The sequence below is a fragment of the Temnothorax longispinosus genome, chromosome 5 (assembly GCF_030848805.1).
Source record: "Temnothorax longispinosus isolate EJ_2023e chromosome 5, Tlon_JGU_v1, whole genome shotgun sequence".
Lineage (NCBI taxonomy): Eukaryota > Metazoa > Arthropoda > Insecta > Hymenoptera > Formicidae > Temnothorax > Temnothorax longispinosus.
The window spans coordinates 1,522,215-1,541,666 of NC_092362.1; the positions used below are offsets into that span (position 1 = coordinate 1,522,215).

At 42.1% G+C, this 19,452-nt stretch overlaps 1 protein-coding gene across 1 annotated transcript; it reads left to right on the forward strand.

The window, feature by feature from the left end:
- The first annotated feature begins 767 nt into the window (after window positions 1-767).
- Window positions 768-18,982, forward strand: Dyl (transmembrane protein dusky-like). The gene is made up of 6 exons (XM_071779167.1): window positions 768-881; window positions 1,899-1,980; window positions 14,710-15,485; window positions 15,589-15,906; window positions 16,255-16,573; window positions 16,862-18,982. Exons 2-6 carry the CDS (start codon window positions 1,915-1,917, stop codon window positions 17,270-17,272), a joined length of 1,890 nt encoding a protein of 629 aa, XP_071635268.1. The 5' UTR covers window positions 768-881; window positions 1,899-1,914; the 3' UTR covers window positions 17,273-18,982.
- The last annotated feature ends 470 nt before the right edge of the window (window positions 18,983-19,452 follow it).

Here is a 19,452-nt window from a genome sequence, read left to right on the forward strand (position 1 = left end):
CAGCGCGGCGTATATAATACGCTCCGTTTTCCATCGGGATCTCGCGATACGTCGTGTTATTCGAGTCACGAGCCAAGAGTATTCCAGACGAGAGCAGCTTCGTCTTCCTCTTCCCCGTTGCGACGACGGACGGTTCGCGTCCCGGAAATTCCGCTGTCTAGAAAAAAAAAGTTGACGAAGAAATTTTCGATCGCGACGCCAAAGACCGATGCTCGCTGCGTCGCTCGTTAGCGTCGCGCGAATTTGGAGTACCCTCGCGGCGCGGACGCTCCAAAATTTCGCGCGTAATCTTCGCGCGGCTGTCGCGCGCTCCGGTTACGGTTTACATACGGAAGCGAGTTATACGCGCGTTGCTGCTGCAGAACTCGTTATCGCGCGATTCGCAGTGGAAGAGGCGTTGTACGTTGCAGCGCGCATCACTTACGTCACTTTCTCGTTACGGCGTTTCTAATTTTAACCTTTTCATCGAAAAATCCTTTTTTCTCTTTAACTGAAAACTTGAGACGCGCGTGACGCGGATATCTCGTTCCCGCGCCTGTCTTTCACCTGTGCCGTCTTTCAGCTGTCCCTACCGCTCTTGGAAGAAGAGAGAAAGAGGGAGAGGAACGCGAGCGAAAAAAAAAGAGTAGGGACGATCGTGGGGCGCGATGGTGGGAGAGCAATGCCGTCGACGGTGGGCCTGTTTGGGCCTTACGTCGTGTGTTCAAGCGGGAGGGCGAGAGGGGCGACGGACGAGCGCGATCGAGATCTTCAGTAGGTCACTGGGACGTGGCTCGTGGCCGAGACGAGTGTGGCTCGCACCTTCAGTCGATCCCCGTCGGCCAGGAAAATCACCTCTGGGCCCGTCGAATCCTTGCGGTCGCACTGGCGAGAGCACGACGGTAAAAAGTAATAAAAAAAATAAAAAATAAAAAAGGACTCCGAGGGAAGCAAAAAAAGCAAGCGCGCAGCAGGACCCGATGAGGACCAACTGACGCGAGTTGTCGGAGCCTTCCCGTTGCGGTCGGTGCATTCGTGAGTTCGTTAAAGGGGGAATAGCCAGGTGGTTTTTTCGCGGGGGGATCGTCCGAGTGATCGCGCGGGTTTCTTCGGGTAGAACGAGGCGCCCCAAGAACCGGAAGTACACGCAACGAGGTGCATCGATTAATGTCCTTCTTCCGCGAGACCGGTCCCGAATGCGGTTCCGCATTCCGCGGGGAGCTGTCGCAGTCGCGCGTGCATTCGCGTATGTTCGCGAGAGATATTGTCTGACGAGTTGATCCGGTGCACTTGTTGCACTTGCGAATTCTTCGTCGCGAATTATGTCAGGATTACGGGATGTTAATTTGGATTTCAACGAACGGACGAGCAACGCGAACATCGCGGACCGTGAAATAAAATTTAATTGCCTCCCCGTCGTTGCCGATTGTGATTATTGAATACTTTGAGGGATTGTAAGGTCTAGGATGTGTATGGTGACTTCACGCGGTGTTGCGCGAGTGGAAATTTGTTTTTAAGATTAAATAGATTTTGGGAACACTTCTAATTGTAAGTTCCGTGTTCTGAGATGTGACGGTTCATTGCGTAATGTTTTTCGTGCAGTCATTGACAAGTATATATGTGTGCCACTCGGCGATCATCCGACCGGCGATAAAATTGACAATTATGCTTTGATCGCGTTGTCACTCTTGCATTCTTAATCGATGACTATTAAGATCTTATTTAATCGACAATACTTATACCGTATATGTTATTAAGTCCATCTATTTTAACAAATAACGTCGTACCACTGTACTCATGTTATGAGTGATGAAACCAAAAACCATTCGGAAATTTATCCTCTTTGGGGATCGATAGATTACGAGGCTCACGATAATGTGGCTATCAATTTTTCAGGTTTTTTTTTCTTTCTATTACAGAGAGGACACGCACATAATGGAGAGGACGTGGCGGAATATACGGAAGACGGCCTTTCTCTTATCGCTGCCCTTACTATTGGCCGTGAGTCAAGTTACTTTCTCAAAAATTAATCATAGAATTAAATCGCTTTCTCGTATATTAACAACAATTGTAGATAAGTTGGGCATGAAGCAATGTTATAAAAATTTCGGCCTTTTGACTCTTTCTCTCTTATCCCTTTTCTCAGCTTGTCCTTTATAAAAAGAATAAAAGAGCTTTCAAATCTTTAACAGTGCAGTTAATTAATAATTTATTCACCTCAATTTATTTATTTAATTATTCATTTAATCTCCTTTTTTTCCAAATAAATGAGCATACACGATTGACGTGCAATGTACGCGTTTCGCGAATTCATCCCGCAAATAAATCGAATCAATCTCGCGAGAGCACATTGTCAATTTTCTAACTCCGCGAGAGGCCGATCACTCTGCATTCTTCCCGTGTACGTGCATCGCGCGATACGTCCGTTCATAATACCCCACGGTACAAATTTGCATGCCACGACGATCGACATTGTAATTTCACTGCGCAATAATTCTCAGTTGAAACAACGAAGATTACTACTCGCGGTTAGAGCGAGTATTCTCTCCCCCTCCTTCGAAAAGTGACAGACAGGTCGTTAATACGGTAACCGTTATGCCGCGCCGCGTAAAATGGGTGAAGTTATTTACGCACCTGTAGTGTGTACATTGTATCGTACGCGCGTTTTGTGACGTTTTGCGAATTATTTTACGTTTAGAAATAGAATTACCGGCGTGCGACGCGGTGTCCAGCGTCCCATAATTATAGCCCGCAACACGTCGGCCTCGCACGCTCTCAATATTGATTAAATCTGTCGCGAGTTGAGGCGCATACACATCGTAGACAATATAATGAATTTTGCTGATAATAGATAATTACGGGAATTTCTATGCGACGTTTATTTTCCGGATAAACGACTCTTCTCGCGGGTGATATTTCAAACTGAAAGAATTCGCAAATATTCCCGGCATTTATCGAGCTCGTAAGACATTCTTCTTTTTATCGAAAAACTTCACTTTGCCTTTACCAAGCATTCTCGAATCTCTTATCCGAGAATCCTCGAATCTCTTATCATCTCCAAATTAGGGGGACGTCATCCAACGCGTAGAAATTTGCTAATTGGTAAGGGATCGGCGATCCCGGAGTAATTCGGAGACACTCGAGGACGGTCGACATCTCGACGACCGTTAAAAAAACTGATGTAACCGTTAAAAAATTCATCCGGTCCCCGGCAAAAAGTGATACTTCATTGATGTTCGGCGTATCTCCGGGACCGCTATGCGACGTGTGCACGTGCCGCTGGCCGAGAATCAACACAACGTTAAGTTAATGCTTAAGAGGAATCACCGTAGCCGCGGGCTCTTGCCTGTGCCACATATATCGCTGCGACGCGGCGCGCCGATGCCTTCCGAGGCAAAAGTCTTGAATGAAGCGGGCTTGACCGCGTCGTATAATCGGTAAATACGGATACGCTCGCGGGGACGTTCGTTAACGAATGTTGATGATCGTCTGGTAATTGTTTCTGCTTACGTGGGAATTCACTTCTCCGCGTGGGAACTAAATTAGCGATTTTTGAAAAAAAGTTATTCTTATCAACGATAGGGCAATTACTTCGTGCGATTTTGCTTGTAATAATTATATGTACATCGTATATTTTTATATTCTATCTTCACGTGGGTCACGTTTGTCAAAAAAGCAGTATATAAACAGAAAGGAGATTAGTATGTATTCTTTGAAGTGTTTTATTGGTATTCTTGTGAACGCTCTTGCTTTGCGGTTTTCATCTTTATAGCACTATTTCTTTACGCGCTGCTCCTGCGTAAAAAATTGATTTCACGGAGCATTAATAGTTTAATTAATCGTGACAGTTCGTGTTAGCATCAACTCTGATAAAAAATAAAGAATGTCTCTGGCAAGCTTCGCGCCAAGTGACATATACTTAATTTTTGAAACACAAAGGTATAAAGAAATCTCTGCATATTCGTTTCGTTTCGTGGCCATGCGGAGATCAAAATCTCTGTGCTCGTTTCGTTTACTTGTATTATTTACCCCGCATTATATGCAGTCGTTCCCGGCAACAAGACACCGTAAATGGGGGGAGAGAGACGTTGAGCGTAACGACGTTTAACATAATAACCGATGGGAGAAAACGTGGGTGAGAACCGAACGAGAGTCGCGTTTTGCGAGGAAACTAGCGCGTAAACCGCGGCCGTCGCAATTTGTAATTGACTTCGATATTTCGATTTATCGAAGAGAAGACGAACAAACGGAGACGCGCGGTGAGCCGCGTCGGGCGGGCCGCCGCGGGAGGGTGTAACACGCTATAATTTACGTGTTTCCTTTCGCGCAGCAGCGTGTGACAGCGGAATAACCAGCCGATATAATAACGCCGAATGCACAACCGTCGGACGGCGGAAGATAAAGTAGGAGGAAATACGCGGCCGGGCGCATCCACATTTACGCCTCGCGCGTACCTGTTATACCCCTGTCGTGCATGTTCATCCGTGTGTACGCCACACACTCTAACACCGCGCTGACTACATAGCCGAGCCGTCGAACCGAAGATAGTAGGTCACTGCGCCGGACGCAATGCCCTCTTTCAACTATACTCTCTAGACGGTACTCTCTCTTCTTCTGTTCCCCGCTATATCTTCACTTCTTCTTCCTTCTCTCTCTTCATCGTTCATCAGTTACCTTCCTCTCGTCCTCCCACCTCTCTCCGCTTCTCACGCTTTTTCTTTTACCCGCATCATCTTTCTCGTCTCTCTCTTTCTCCCGCTGCCTCCTCTATTTATTTCCCTCTCTTTCTTCATTCCGAATAACGCGGTGTATAGTGCAAGGTGGGTACCAGTTTTATATCATTCGTATCGGACGATCGCAGTAACATTGCCAGTTTCCTTGAGAAGAATCTTGGCAAGGCTATTCGAAAAGTCCTTTGTGGCTGTTTCGTTTCGAATTCACACCGTTTGCGTTGCGTGTATCGCATATTTAGTCCGAGCGCTTCGAATTCTACGGATTAAATAAATATTTTATTTATTTATCAATTATTAACTCGTACAAAGCGGATTTGAAACACATACAAACGTGACGATATATAATTCTTCCTAAATAATTAGTCAACCTTTTAATTTCATAAATAGACAAGTTTTAATATAAGGATAACTAAAAAAATTTCAGGATATTACCGAAATAAAATATTAAGCGTAGTTTATATCTTCCTTTTTCCCAAAACTAATTCTTTTATGTCCATTTCTTAGTTTTAAAATTAAAAAAAGATAAAAAGTAAGTTAAACCGAGATTAAAGTTAATCTACATTGGTAGAAATAGATATTAATGACGCATGATCGAGTTAATTCCGAACGAAAGTGACTTTTTCTATCACTGTGAGGCAAATAAACCCTTTTCACAGTTTCGACGGAATTTCAAAGATCTTTAAAGGTATCGTTACTTTCATGATGAACTTTTGAATAAGGCTGTGGAAATTCCTACGGTTTATCCGTAGAAAGAAACTAATGCATCTACTCTGTAGTTCGCGCGACTTAAAGTCGTGATATTTTCGATCCTTGTTTCCCAAGGTTCTTATTTCTTCTAATGCTATACGTGATATAAGATAGAAAGCAATCCAAGATATATGTGCTGAAGTACATTGCGATGTGTGAAAACTAATACGATTGTAGCTGCACCGTTTCCAAAAAAGCGATAAACAGAAACGAAAAAAAAAAACGTGTTTTCTGAATTCTGATTTGCCTACCATTTGCGACGTTATAATATATATAATATTTTACATCTTTTAAATACGAGAATTCCACGGGAACATAACAAAATTAGATTAAAAATATGTAGTTGAAAAATAATGGAATAGAAATAAAAGTTTTCTCTCTCTTAGACCTTGTCAGACTGCCATTGACAAGTCGTAATGAATAGGAATGAAGCATTCCCTGTATTTACGACTCTTAACAAACGTGCAATCTTGTGGATGACCACGAAGCTTCCCATTGCTTGTTCCGGCAGCTAGCTTAGCGATCTTGTAATTTGAAATCGTTACCGGTCTTCCCCATGTCATTTCAGTTTAACCATCGATTACGATTCTGTAATCGCGAGATACCGCTTTACATTGTACTGTGTAACTTTAATTGCGTTTTATCCGTCTGATAGGATCTTTCTCGCGTTTGAGAAGATCATACTATCAGTTTTCGAATAAAAATTCTCCGCAGATACTGTAATATATATTATTTTTATTTTGTAGAAATATTGTGTGTGTGTGAACAATTTAAAAAGGTTTACCACTGCTCCTACTCAATACGGAGTTAATTTAACTAAAACAATGTTAGTTTGACTAAACCAATAGAGTTAAAATAATACTATTTTGTTTTAAAATAATAAATTCTCACGCACATGTTAATTAAAAATAACAAAATGTTATCTAACTCAACATTTAACAATGTTGATTCACTTATAATGTATATACAGACACGAATAATAGGTACATAATATTTTGAAGAAATATAAAATTTCTGTGCAAAAGACGCAATCGACGCATGATGCAGAGATACAATGAAAATGACTAACGACTCGTTTCTGCTCGGAAGATATTGTAATTACGAAGAAAATTTGATCCACGGGCGGTACGAAGAATGACAAATTCGGTGACTTTCTCTCGTTTAGAAAGCATGGCGATTCTGCGGGTCCACGTGGTGGTGTGGTTTCGACACGGCTCGGTATCAAAAGTAAGATAACGAATTTTCACGGGGAGAAACTTCCGAGTCGTGTAACACAAGCGATGTCTCTTCGCCTGTATATGGTGGCGAAAAAGTAGGCCGGGTCAGTTAACGTAGACGACCGCGGTGGTACCTACATGTCGCATATACGTTTCGATAAGGCTATTACGCGGAACGCTCGGCGGGGCATTGAAGTCGGGCATTCAAAGTCGCGAAGCAATCGCGAAGAATTCAGCGACGTTAACTCACGTTCCCGCGAAATGATATAACCGCCGCGCTTTTCATTCGGCCACGTAACGATTCGTCGAGCGCGGCAATTTGCAAAACTAGAGATCTAATTGCATTCCAAGCGTATAACGAAGCAATTCCCGTTAACCGTGACTTAGTTACGAATTAGCACCAAAAATTGAATGTTAATATAAATAATTATACGTGTATGTATGTAGCAGTGATGCGTATCGGTAATATAAAACTGGAACGACCGCGCCAGTGGCTTAGAGAAGTAGAAGGTAGAATATGATATATAATATATATAGAACGCTTATCTTTAAACAAGTAAAATGAAAGCCATTGATTGCTCTAGTTCAAGGTGCTAATATTATCTATATTATAATATTAACGGCAATTTATAAATTTGCAAACAATGAATTATTTCTACTATTATACTAGTTCTCTTGTCGTTAAATCGAGAATTTACTTTCGATGAAGAGAATTGTGTAAAAATTAAAAAAAAAATTAGGCAATTGGAGCGAAAACAAGATTATTTCGGGATCGAAGACGATAATGTGATTGCTCTTCTTGCCTGATTTAATTTTATACAATAACGGTACTTTAAAGAAACAAAAGATCTGCATAGAGCGGGATAAATTGCATTACAAATTCCAACGCTCTACGCGGATTTAACTTACAGATTGCCCGCTTTAGGTAATCCTAAAACCTAAATCGTCAATGTTTTTTCGAGGTATCGCGGGCGCGGGAAGACGATGATGAATCGCGCGATCTAATTAAGAGCGATTAATGCCGCGGCAATACACACATGGCGCACAAAAGCGCGCGTGCGAACCAGGCTGAGAACCGCGGCGGGCGCGTGCACTTTCGCGGAATAAAACTCGTCGGCCGGGATTTTAATTAAAGAGGAACAAAAACCGCTGTGCGCGCGTCGGCACTATGAAACGGCGATGCATCAAGTGCGCGAAACGTCACGGCAGCAGCGTGGCGGCGAATTCGGCGACGGTGCCGGTGACGAGCAATCACGCAACTTCTGCGCTAACTTTTATCCACGGTTAATCCCCGCAACGTTCGTGTCGATGACTCTTCTCGCATGATTAAAATTTTATTCCGCAGCAATGCTGATTAAATTTAATCCCGCGTAACTCCGCGGCGTTGGTAAAATGGTGGATTGATCGTAACAAGAGAGTATTGCAATTAAATAATTATACACAGTAAAAAATTTCGTGTTAAATTTAACACATTTTACATGTCAATTTATCCATTTTTATTTTTACGTTAATTTAACAGGCGACAAATACGTTAATAAATAACAAGTAATATATGAAAAATTAACACAAAATTGTAACATGGACCTATCTGCTCTGAAAGCAAAGTTTATGTTAAATTAATATATTTATAGTGTTAAATTTGATTAAAATAAAATGATATTCTTACATTAAATGTTATTCCTTCTTCTTTTCTTTGCTTACAGGAGACAAAATATCTCTTTATAATATACAATATAAGAAACATGTCGATTTTTAACAGATGAAAACTTATAGAGAGGAAAGTAACACAACTTATCTGTTCATTTTAACATAAAATATATGTCACCAAGAATTCCTGCATTAACATAAAAATGTTATTTTAACTCTTAGAAACGGTGAGTATTTAACGTGGAAAAGTCAAAATAACACAATGACAATATATTACATTACACAAGTGTATGTTACAAATTTAACACAAAAATTTCTACTCGGATAGATTTCAATACAAATACAAAATATTTTTTACCGTGTATGAAAAATTTATTTATATAATATATGTAATTTATATATATATATATATATATATATATATATATATATAATTTTATTAAATATATAATTTTATTAAAACACAAATTTCAATTTTATTTAGCGAATAATACACAATACAACGAAAACAGCGTTCTTTATTTTCAGCTACCGTTTTTTCAATATAACCCAATTAAAATTGCGCAGCTTATTGCAATTTTTTTGGTGCCTTTATCAAGGCTCAAAAAATATTTTATATTAACATTTATTAATTCCCAGACCAACAATAAATTTGAGATGAAGTGCTTTAGTTGCAGTTCTGCGTTGCTATATTACTGTTCACAAAAAAAAAGCAATCAAATTGCTACACGAGGAAAGTAAGAGTTAAAGAATTAATGCCGGCAGGCAAATTAGCGCGCGATTAAAATCCATTCTCAAATAAAAAATATTGCTTTACAATTTAAGTGTTGCCGTCAAAGTGTCTTTGAAGTGCTGGATGGCGAACTTAAGATTTTAAGACAATAAGAAAAGAAAATGAATAATAATATTAATACCTCGATTAATACAGCAAAGTTAATGGTAGGATTTTAAAAAACTCAGCAGACATGTTACGCCTGTTATTTGTAGTCATTAGTATTAGCATTATAAAAGAGTATTCTATAAACAATAAAAACAAGATACATACGTTCGATAATAGTAAAGCTAAAGGAAGGTTAAACGGCCAAAATTCGAGCAAGAAATTTTAGATGTTAGTTTAAAATTAAAATTTAATAAAAATATGTATCTATATATATAACTGTATGTAACATTTACGTTTCGACCTACTCGGTCTTCATCAGAACGTTCTAATTGATAAGACGATAAAATTACATTGATAAATTACGCAAAATAGATATAAAAGATTGAGAGAGACAATGGCTGATGGTCAATTTTAAAAAGTCGCATTACAATAAAAGAGTTACAACAATTTTCGTCGTTGGACAAGCACGAAATTAAAGTTACAAATTTAAAAAAGTCAAAAGTAATGTGAGAACCGACTTATTGATCGAGAAGTGGTTATATCACGTGAAAAGAAAAAGGAAAGAAGTCTCGATCAGCCGAAGGCGTCTCGTCTATGTGAAGTATCGTGACAGACTAATTGTTATAACTCTTTTTTCTCTTTTATTGTAATGCGACTTTTTAAAATTGACCATCAGCCATTGTCTCTCTCAATCTTTTATATTTATTTTGCATAATTTATCAATGTAATTTTATCGATTAGAACGTTCTGATGAAGACCAAGTAGGTCGAAACGTAAATGTTACATATTTTTATTAAATTTTAATTTTAAATTAACATCTAAAATTTCTTGCTCGAATTTTTATCGTTTATAACCTTCCTTTAGTATTATATAATTAAGTAGAAACTAAAGAGACGTTATAATATATACTCTCTAAATCTGAATCAGTGAACAGTACTGCTGAATCAGTGACTATTCATCACTGATTCAGATTTAGAGAGTATGCATCTTTATAACAATTTAAATATAAATTTAAAATCTAAAGATTTATGGCACTACAAACTTGTTAGTAGATAAACGAAAAATATGAGTATCTCATAAATAGAAAATGACATAAATTAAACCTTTTTAAATTGTTCACACACACACACAATATTTCTACAAAATAAAAATAATATATATTACAGTATCTGCGGAGAATTTTTATTCGAAAACTGATAGTATGATCAGTGGCCTAAAGGCTATAGGTCGCCTAAAGGCATGGTTAAAAATTACTCAAATTGAGTACAATTTGACCCTATGAATTTAACAGTGAAGAAAATGTCATAAAATCAATATATGTGTAATATCTTCTTTAGATATACAATTATATATATTAATAAGACTACCAGGTACGAAATCAATGCCCGAATTTAAAAAAAGCATCTAACATTTTTGCCTCGAAAGCTGATATTAGCGAGCTCTCACGTGCACGCAACGTGAAGGAGATAAAAATACCGTCGGCGTAAAATATCGGACACCGGTATCCGCCGTAGCACTCAACCTATTAAACGGCACTGCCAATAGCGTTATTGCGCAAAATGCGCGCGATTAAAGCGGAACCTCTGAAATCGAGATCGCGGACGAATGCGAGAGGCGTCACATCCGTGACAATTAAGATGCTCGTTCTGCACACGCGATTCGGTGAAAGTACGTTGTCCAATTGCGAACAATTTGTCGTCTGGCGGACGACAATGGAAAAGTGAAATCTGTCTCCCGTCTTCTGCTGCAACAGCGGCGTGTCCTTCGAGCATGGCGCGTCCCGTTTGTAAAAAAAGAAGATAAATTTAAATCGATTTGAATTGCCTTTGATATATAAAATTGTAGTATTCGCGCAAAAATTATGAACTACTTGAATTGCATTTTTCATCCTTCCCTCAATTTCGTATATTCATTTTTTATAATAAAAACAAAATTAGGAATTTTTATTTAGTGTCAAGATTTTTTTTTATAGCTTCAATGAGTGAAGCTCTTTTTATATCGCATTAGATTGTAGTGATACTATTCATTGACTTTAAATACAGGTTGCTTTAATAAGTTCAAACTTATCAAGAAGTGAAGACACTTCTTCATAAGATTAACGATTTATCATGAAAACTGGGTTTCGTTTATTAAGGTTAACGATTTCTCGTGAAAGTTATTTTTCGGTAGATGCTAGAAGCGTCGCGTATCGCGTTTCATGAAATTTGTAATCGTATTTCTAACTAACCCATTTATATACTCGAGAAGATTAATAGAGCACAAGAAAGCGTACAGTAAAATGAAAATAGAGTAAAATTTCGATAAAGTAAGAATAACAACGTAGGAGATAGCAAGCAGACGTGTGTTGTGTGCCGAGAGATTCACGGACTAATTGGCTCGCCCCGACCTATGCATGATTAAGACACGTTCGTGCTGGAAATTCGGCGGACCGATAGAAAGAGAAGAACCGCGCTTACTTGAGCTTCGTACGATCGTAGCGGACCGTGATTTCGATTACACGCACACGCACACGCTTCCGCGCACGCCGTATACTTTTCTATCCAGAAAGTCCGTGAACCTGATCAGGCGCAGGTGCAAGTAGAACAAGAAAGCGGACAAGTATGTGCGTACGTCGTCGACCTGCCCAGCTTACAAACCCGCGTGCCGCGATAAATCGCCACCGTCATCCGGCTGTCACGACCGGTACCGTCCGACGATTAACACGCGACTTAATGCCTCATGTTCATTTCTCTCCCTTTATTAACAGCGTTTCTCCAAATTGCATGGGAACAACTGCCTCGGTTTTTCCGGGAAGTCATGACCGTGTTACATATCGAGACGAGTAAAAAAGATCAAAAGATACGAAGGAGAGTCGATTTCGTTTCGAGATTGGGCGCCCCAAACGAATTTACAGAGAAACTCCTTCGGGTTTTAACAATAAATTGATCCAGAATTGTAGAAACGCTACAATCGTTTATTTCGGAAATTATTAAATACCGTCACGGCTTACGATTTCCAAGAAACGTAGATATTTGATGAAATCATTAATATTAATGAATTTATATTATAAATTCGTAATTAATTGTTAATATATTATTACAATAACTTATCAATATTTAAATTAATCAATTGATTCATGTTAATAAATTAATACATACAAATCAATGGTCAATCAACGGCTGTTTAGAAGTTAACAACTGTATCATTGATAAGATTTGTGATCTAGTTTATGATCGTGTATGCATAAACGCGAACGTTTGGCTTCCGTAATTACCTCATAATGGAAATTGTTGCAATTGGCATACTACGAGATCTAGTTTCAATACAGTTATCCGTGAATATATAACCGCACTTCCCGCACCACTCTACATTTTCTTATTGTTACACAATGAAACGTGATATCTCATTAGCACGCGAATATATCTGCGAGACTAGTTTATTGAATTTGCAATCGTTATCTTTGCGCCATCACATTCATGGTATATATATTTATTTCATCGTTAACACGCCCGTGCGCGAGATTCGCGCGATCAAATATAAGATGCGCTCGATGTTAACGTAGATATTATGTTAATGACGAAGCGCAATGTGTTTAGAGTTGCGTGTCAAATTGGGGAAAGCATGGAAGAGTACGATAGATGCGCTGCTATATACGTAAAATCCGTATTTAGAACGATCTCCCGGGCGGAAGTGAAGACATTGGTCTCGGTACGCAGATCCCCGTAATTACCCTCCTGCAATTCTGCCAAATCAGAATACAAAATTGCCCGAGGGAGTCGGCCGGGCTCTCGTCGTCGCCCGGCCTTCTGTGAACGTGAGCCCCGTATTCGATTCGACGAATGTTCCTTTGGCTAACAGTACACGCGTTTTCGGTCACGTTTTTTTTTTGTCAGCATATTTTGAAGCATTATTAACATACGGTACTCTCGTGCCGGCACAAAGGCGTCTATACAACGATTTACATTCCGCGTGAAACTGAACCGACATATCGGTCGTAGCTGAAGCTGATAAAAAGATTATTTTGCAGAATATATTGGAAGAATTAACATATTGATCAATCAAAGTAATGCGCGTACAAAATATTGGTAAAAACGTCGTTAAATAAAATTAAGATATTTTAAATTTGTACAATTTGTCTTTTTTTTGTGATTTAGCATATATATATACTACTTAATCTAAACTAACTAATTTATAAATTAAACATGAGTTAAAGTAAATTTTCAATTTACAAATTAAAAATCTTGCTAGAATTTACCTTTACGAGTATTTGTCTATCCTGAAGGGAAACAAACAGTTCGTAAAAGAGAAAGGAAAAAGGAGAATGTAATGAAGAGTCTATTTCTTCTCGTGCATCTTCTCGTCTTCGATGCAGTAGTGAATTTCAAGGAAGTAGAATTCGGAAGTGCTTTTCTCAAGGACGCGATTCCTCCCCGAGATTCTTCCTCCCCTTCGATAAATCGCGTAAGATTGGCATTGCGTGAAAGGTCGCAACGATCGACGACATTCGTGGAATTTTTAATACAGTCTCGCTTTTACATCGTACCAGACGACGCTGAAGAGTGCGACGACGAGAGGGTGGGGCGTAAAGGGAAGTGTACTTGCGTTCATTTATTGTAATTCCGGAAAGTGTGTCCGGCAGAAGTATGCCGCCTGCGAGGCGTCGTCGAAAGAAAGAAGTCCGAGATGGCACGGAGAAGACGCTCTGAGAAAGACAGCGAATCGTTTTGCTTTTTGTCACGTTCGCGCGTCGCGCGACTCGGTTAAAACTTTAGTGGAATCCCCGTTATAAGAACCGCAGCACTGTATTTCGAAACGTGTATGTACGTGCGAGGTCTCGAAAAGGGCACGTGTTTCATGTAAATCGCCGCCGCCCTTGTTGACGATGCAGCCTGAAGAGTCTTCAAACTTGTGCGACACATCGCATTCACGTTACGCTATTCGTATACTTAACGCGTAAATTGAAAAAGTTTCGTTCAAACCGTACTTGTGTCTTAAAGGTCGCAAAGAAGATAAATGCTGCTTCGATCGTGTTCACGCGTTTTATGATTAATCGCTCTCACTAATTCTTATATTCAGCTTTCTCGTCTATATTTACTTACGTTTGCTTGCATCCACACATAGGATTAAGCTTTGAACACAATACAAAGGCAATAGGAACGGGGAATAAGCCAGGCAATAGAAATAACTCCATTTCAACTTATAATAAAAACTGAATTACTTACTGTGATTGTTCAGGTACAGGCAATAGAGAACAGAAATCCAACGCGTCGGAAATTTCTATTGCCTATTTCGTATTCCATTGCGTTTAATACATAGTTTTTGATAAGTTGAAATGTGGTTATTTCTGTTGTCGGTCTTATTCCCTGTTCCAATTGCCTTCGTATTGTGCGATAGGTTTTATTCTACGTCTATTCTAGTAAATTTTACGCGTATCGATTGCACGCTAAGTGATTAATCTCTTCTTTTCAATCGTTGTTTTTTCTTTTGAGAAATTGCTTCTTTTCACGTTGTTCGTTTCTGTTATCAGGGTGTGCGGAGTGAAGCACCGTTGGTCGACAGCAGTGCGTTGCCCTTGGAACACAGATCCGTCTATGGGGCCCCGGCTCAGTATGGCCCACCGGTCGCCCACGAGGAGAACTGGCCGCTGGCGTCGCCCGACACCCCGCAGATCAAGCATCTGCAGGTGCAGTGCGAGAAGACGCACATGCGGGTGAACATCGAGTTCGATCGGCCGTTCTACGGTATGATCTTCAGCAAGGGCTTCTACTCGGATCCGCACTGCGTCCATCTGAAACCCGGCACCGGCCATCTGAGCGCGACCTTCGAGATCTTCCTCAACTCGTGCGGCATGAGCTCGTCGGCGAACCACAACGTGGCCGCCTACGGCGCCCCGACGCCGTCCGGCAGCTACGTGGAGAACACGATCATCGTGCAGTACGATCCGTACGTGCAGGAGGTGTGGGACCAGGCGAGGAAGCTGCGCTGCACCTGGTACGACTTCTACGAGAAGGCGGTCACCTTCAGGCCGTTCCAGGTCGACATGCTGCACGCCGTCACCGCCAACTTCCTCGGCGACAACCTGCAGTGTTGGATGCAGATACAGGTCGGCAAGGGCCCATGGGCCAGCGAGGTGTCCGGCATCGTCAAGATCGGTCAGACCATGACGATGGTGCTGGCTATCAAGGACGACGAGAACAAGTTTGACATGCTGGTGAGGAATTGCGTCGCACACGACGGCAAACGGGCGCCGATTCAGCTGGTCGATCAGTACGGTTGCGTGGTCAGGCCGAAGATCATGTCCAGGTGAGTTCTAGCGTTACGATGATATTTTATATCGCTATTTTCGCTGGCAATCGCTATTTTTTTTATCAAGAAAGAAGGATACGAAGTCACATTTCTTCCGCAGGTTCCAAAAGATCAAGAACTTCGGCCCGAGCGCGTCGGTCGTTAGCTTCGCCTACTTCCAGGCCTTCAAGTTCCCCGACAGCATGAACGTTCACTTCCAGTGCGTGATCCAAGTCTGCCGGTACAATTGCCCCGAGCCCAAGTGTGGACATCCCGGTCTCGAGTACGGTGCACCTGCCGGCGGCATTACTCACGAATATGGCGCACCGGTCTCGCAAGGTCTTTCTTCGGAGTACGGTGCCCCGCCTGTGCCCGAATATGGCGTACCGCCGGCTTATCCCGATCCGCGACATCCCAGCGGACCGGCCGGAGCGTACAGGTGAGAAAGCGAGCGAGCACTGACGCGTAAATATTGAAGAAAGCTTTTCTATGAAGCTGCCTCGCGCAAAAGAAGGTCCGCTAAATTCCATTAAGATTTCTTGCTGGGAGATTATAATACTCCTCTGAAGAGAATATTTTATTTTACTTTTAAAGATATAGATATAATTTAAAATATTCTCAAGATCTTCTTTATAATTTCATCTTTCTCGGCATCTTTCATCGAGATATTTTCTGAATAGCTTTTACGAAAATACAGAGACTAATATGTTCATTATAAAGTAGTGTTCACAATAGTAGAGATATAAATCGTCGCAAAACACAAAGTATAAATTAATTTCTTCCGCAGCGAGCCGAATCCGGACGTGGTTCCAGCGCCGCAAGCGCAGACCTCGTCCTCCTCGCCCAGCTCGACGCCGGGTGACGCTACGGCGAGCAGCTCGCCCCAAAGCCCCCAGGATAATATCCATCTCCCTCCGCCTCCTCTACCCGGCCATTCGGCGGCGTACCAGACTGTAAAGCGAAAAGGAACCGCCGGCACGGAGGAGCTTGAGGGTAATCTAGCTATTCTCGGAGGTCGACCGAGGTCAGTTGAAGGTTTCCCGGCTGAGCTCAGAGGTGCTAGGAGGCGAAGGCACGACGAGCCGCACGACCTCGAAGACGATAGCGTAAGTGTTCTAAAGAGTGCAATCTTTATTTCCACATTTCTATCAATATAATATGCGTTAATAATGAGAGTGATAACAATTAAATGACCAAGAACTTTAAGAATAGAGTGTATATTTGAAACAAAAGACATTTGCCGAGCTGTCAACGTAAACTTCCTTTCTCAATTTATCAGCGATGTAGCTCGTCACGAATACATTATCAATGACGCGTTCTACGGTACCGTTTAGTATCCTACTATGTTGCGAATTCGCCGGTGTGTGTTACAACGGTTACCCTCGATTTTTTAGAATATCTATCACACGGTGACCTTGTTCTCCACCCACGTGTACAAACGAGCGGCGCAGGAGATGACGGACGTCAACACCTCGAGGGTCATCCAGGTAGTCGCGCCGGGCGACGTTAATTTCGCGCTGGGCACAACGAACTCCAGCAACGACACCACCGTGGTCATACAGAACGCCAGCGCGTCCACCGACCCGGAGACGATCTGCATGAGCCTGCCGGGTTTCGTGGGCGGTCTGGTGATGCTGCTGCTGGTCGTCGTGGTAGCCTCCCTCGTCGCGGCCTTCCTCTTCGTCAGGGTGCGCGCCGTCGACCGCAAGAACGCCGCAATAGGCGGCACCAGCTTCGTACATCCGGCGTACGCGACCGAGAACTGCAGCATGCCGAACCCGGAGTTCGTGAAAGTCGCCAACTGAAGAGGCGTGTACGGTGCGCAAAATCAAAAAAAGAGAAACTCGCCGCATAGAGAAGGAAGAAGAAGGAAGAGATCCCCCCCTCTCCGGAGGATCGTCGACCTCGACGACGCGGGCGATGCTTCGGGACCGGCACCGCGACGCTATTTCATCCGAAACGAAACTCGAGACGCCACGTCCACCACACGTCGGAGATTCTCCTCGTCGAAAGCTGCAACCGCGTTTCTCTCCTCTCTCTCTCTCTCTCCTGTCTTCCATCGGCGGTAGCCGGTAGCTTCGTGTCTAGTCCAGTGACCAGTCGCGTCAATCCGCGCTCGTCGAATCGAGAGAGACAAACGACTACTAGATCGGTATCGATTGAGAGGGCGTGAATTCGATCGGACGTGGAAAGACGAGGGGGATCTTCGAGTAGAAAGAGCGTGTAAATAAAGAGGCCCCCGGAAGCACGAGCGAGTGGCGAGGAAGTGGCAAAGCGGAGGGGAGAGGAAGGTAAACGGGGGAAAAAGAAGCGCACTGCACTGACGCGCGTTCCACCGATCGTCCGCCGGTCGGGATCAGGTCCTTCCTCCCTACCAATTATCGCGATCGATGAAGCGCGCGCCACAGTGATGATGATGAATACCGCGGGTCGATCTCCGTTGACGCTTCGTGATCACCGCGGCGTTACCGCGTAGCGATCAACGACGTAAATTTCCACGTCTCGACGATTACTCGACGGTCTGCCCGACGGCGCGGGCGGCCCGGTATCAGGGAGCGAGAGATCGATCGCGCAATCGCCAGAGTAGTCTCTAAGGAGGGCATTGTAAATAAGCCGCGCGGGTAGTCAGACGGCCCTTCAGGACCCGCTTTCAGAGGTTCTCGCGTCTCTCCGATCACCGTGTGTTTACGCGCTATTATTTATACACGCATCGTATACTTCAAACGAGTGTTTCTTTCTTTATCGCCTTCGTTGTACCTCATCGCGTTTCGCCGTGCCCCTTCTCCCGTGCCGGCGACTTCCGCGGGGAACCGCGCGCGCGAGAGAACCGAGCTCGTTGCGTCGCGACGCTCGACGTCATACGCCGGGACGTCGGCGGCGGTGCTCGGTGGTACCGTTATTTCACGTTCTTAAATCTTTAAGCGGTTCACCGAGCGCTCCCGGTAAACATGTTTGTGCCCTGGAAATTGGGCTGCGGAGTCGTCGAAACACGACGCTCGTCCTCTGAAAGTTTAATTTAGGGCGAGGAATCGCGCGACCCCAAGAACGAGAGGAACGCTCGCTAAGCCGCTTAAGATACAACGAGAAGACTCTATTTATTATCCTCCCTCCTCTATCCCCTTTTCTAACTCTACACCCCCGATCGACCTAACTTAATTTATTGATCAAAATTGTACGACATTACCCTTTCTTTACTCTACTTCGCTTAGTACTTAAGGTATCCGTCGAGGAATATTCCCGGAATTTGGGAATATGTTTTACGTATGTGTTTTAAGCACACACACACACGCACACACATATGCATACAGGCATACACGTACACATAGACACGTTCATACAAACGTTCATACACACACACACACACACACGTACACGTGAAACGTATGAGATCACACATACAATGCGCGAAATGTGTTGTATACGTCTATTATACCAACGCGAGAAATGTATCCACAAAACATCCGTTATAATTAATTGTTTGAGAATTATTTTAATTACATGATCATTTTTATTTATATAAACTTGCGCGTTCCTCTTTTTTCTTGACCATTTTTCCCATGTAGATTAAAACGACAGGCGACGAGAATCGATTAGTTCTAGAGTATATACTTTGTATTTGTTTCTTCAACCGCGAAGCTCAAAATATTCAATATTTAACTTTTAGTCTCGCACGATCAACTGAAGGCGCGGCTGAGCCCTTCTTATATACGCAAGAATATATAATCTTAATAAAGAAGATTATATATTCTTGCATATATAACAAGTATATCATAACAAGTATAGTTGATTTAATACTGATTTAACAATTCTTTTTTTCTATGTACTCAGATCGTTAAATACTCTTCAAGATTTATTAACTAACTTTGGCAAACCTTTTGCCAATAAAGCGTTTCGATTCGCGACGATCGCGTTCGTAGATACCAATCGGTCTCCAGACCGGCTTTCGTATATGGGTTTTAAAAAAATCGCTGCTATCGATTTCAAG

What these genes read in the sequence shown, in the direction of transcription:
- Dyl (XM_071779167.1), top strand. Translation starts at nt 1,915, where the DNA reads ATGGAGAGGACGTGGCGGAATATACGGAAGACGGCCTTTCTCTTATCG. An exon ending in CGCTGCCCTTACTATTGGCC is followed by an intron (nt 1,981 to 14,709) that starts GTGAGTCAAGTT and finishes TTCTGTTATCAG; the next exon opens with GGTGTGCGGAGTGAAGCACC. An exon ending in AGGCCGAAGATCATGTCCAG is followed by an intron (nt 15,486 to 15,588) that starts GTGAGTTCTAGC and finishes TTTCTTCCGCAG; the next exon opens with GTTCCAAAAGATCAAGAACT.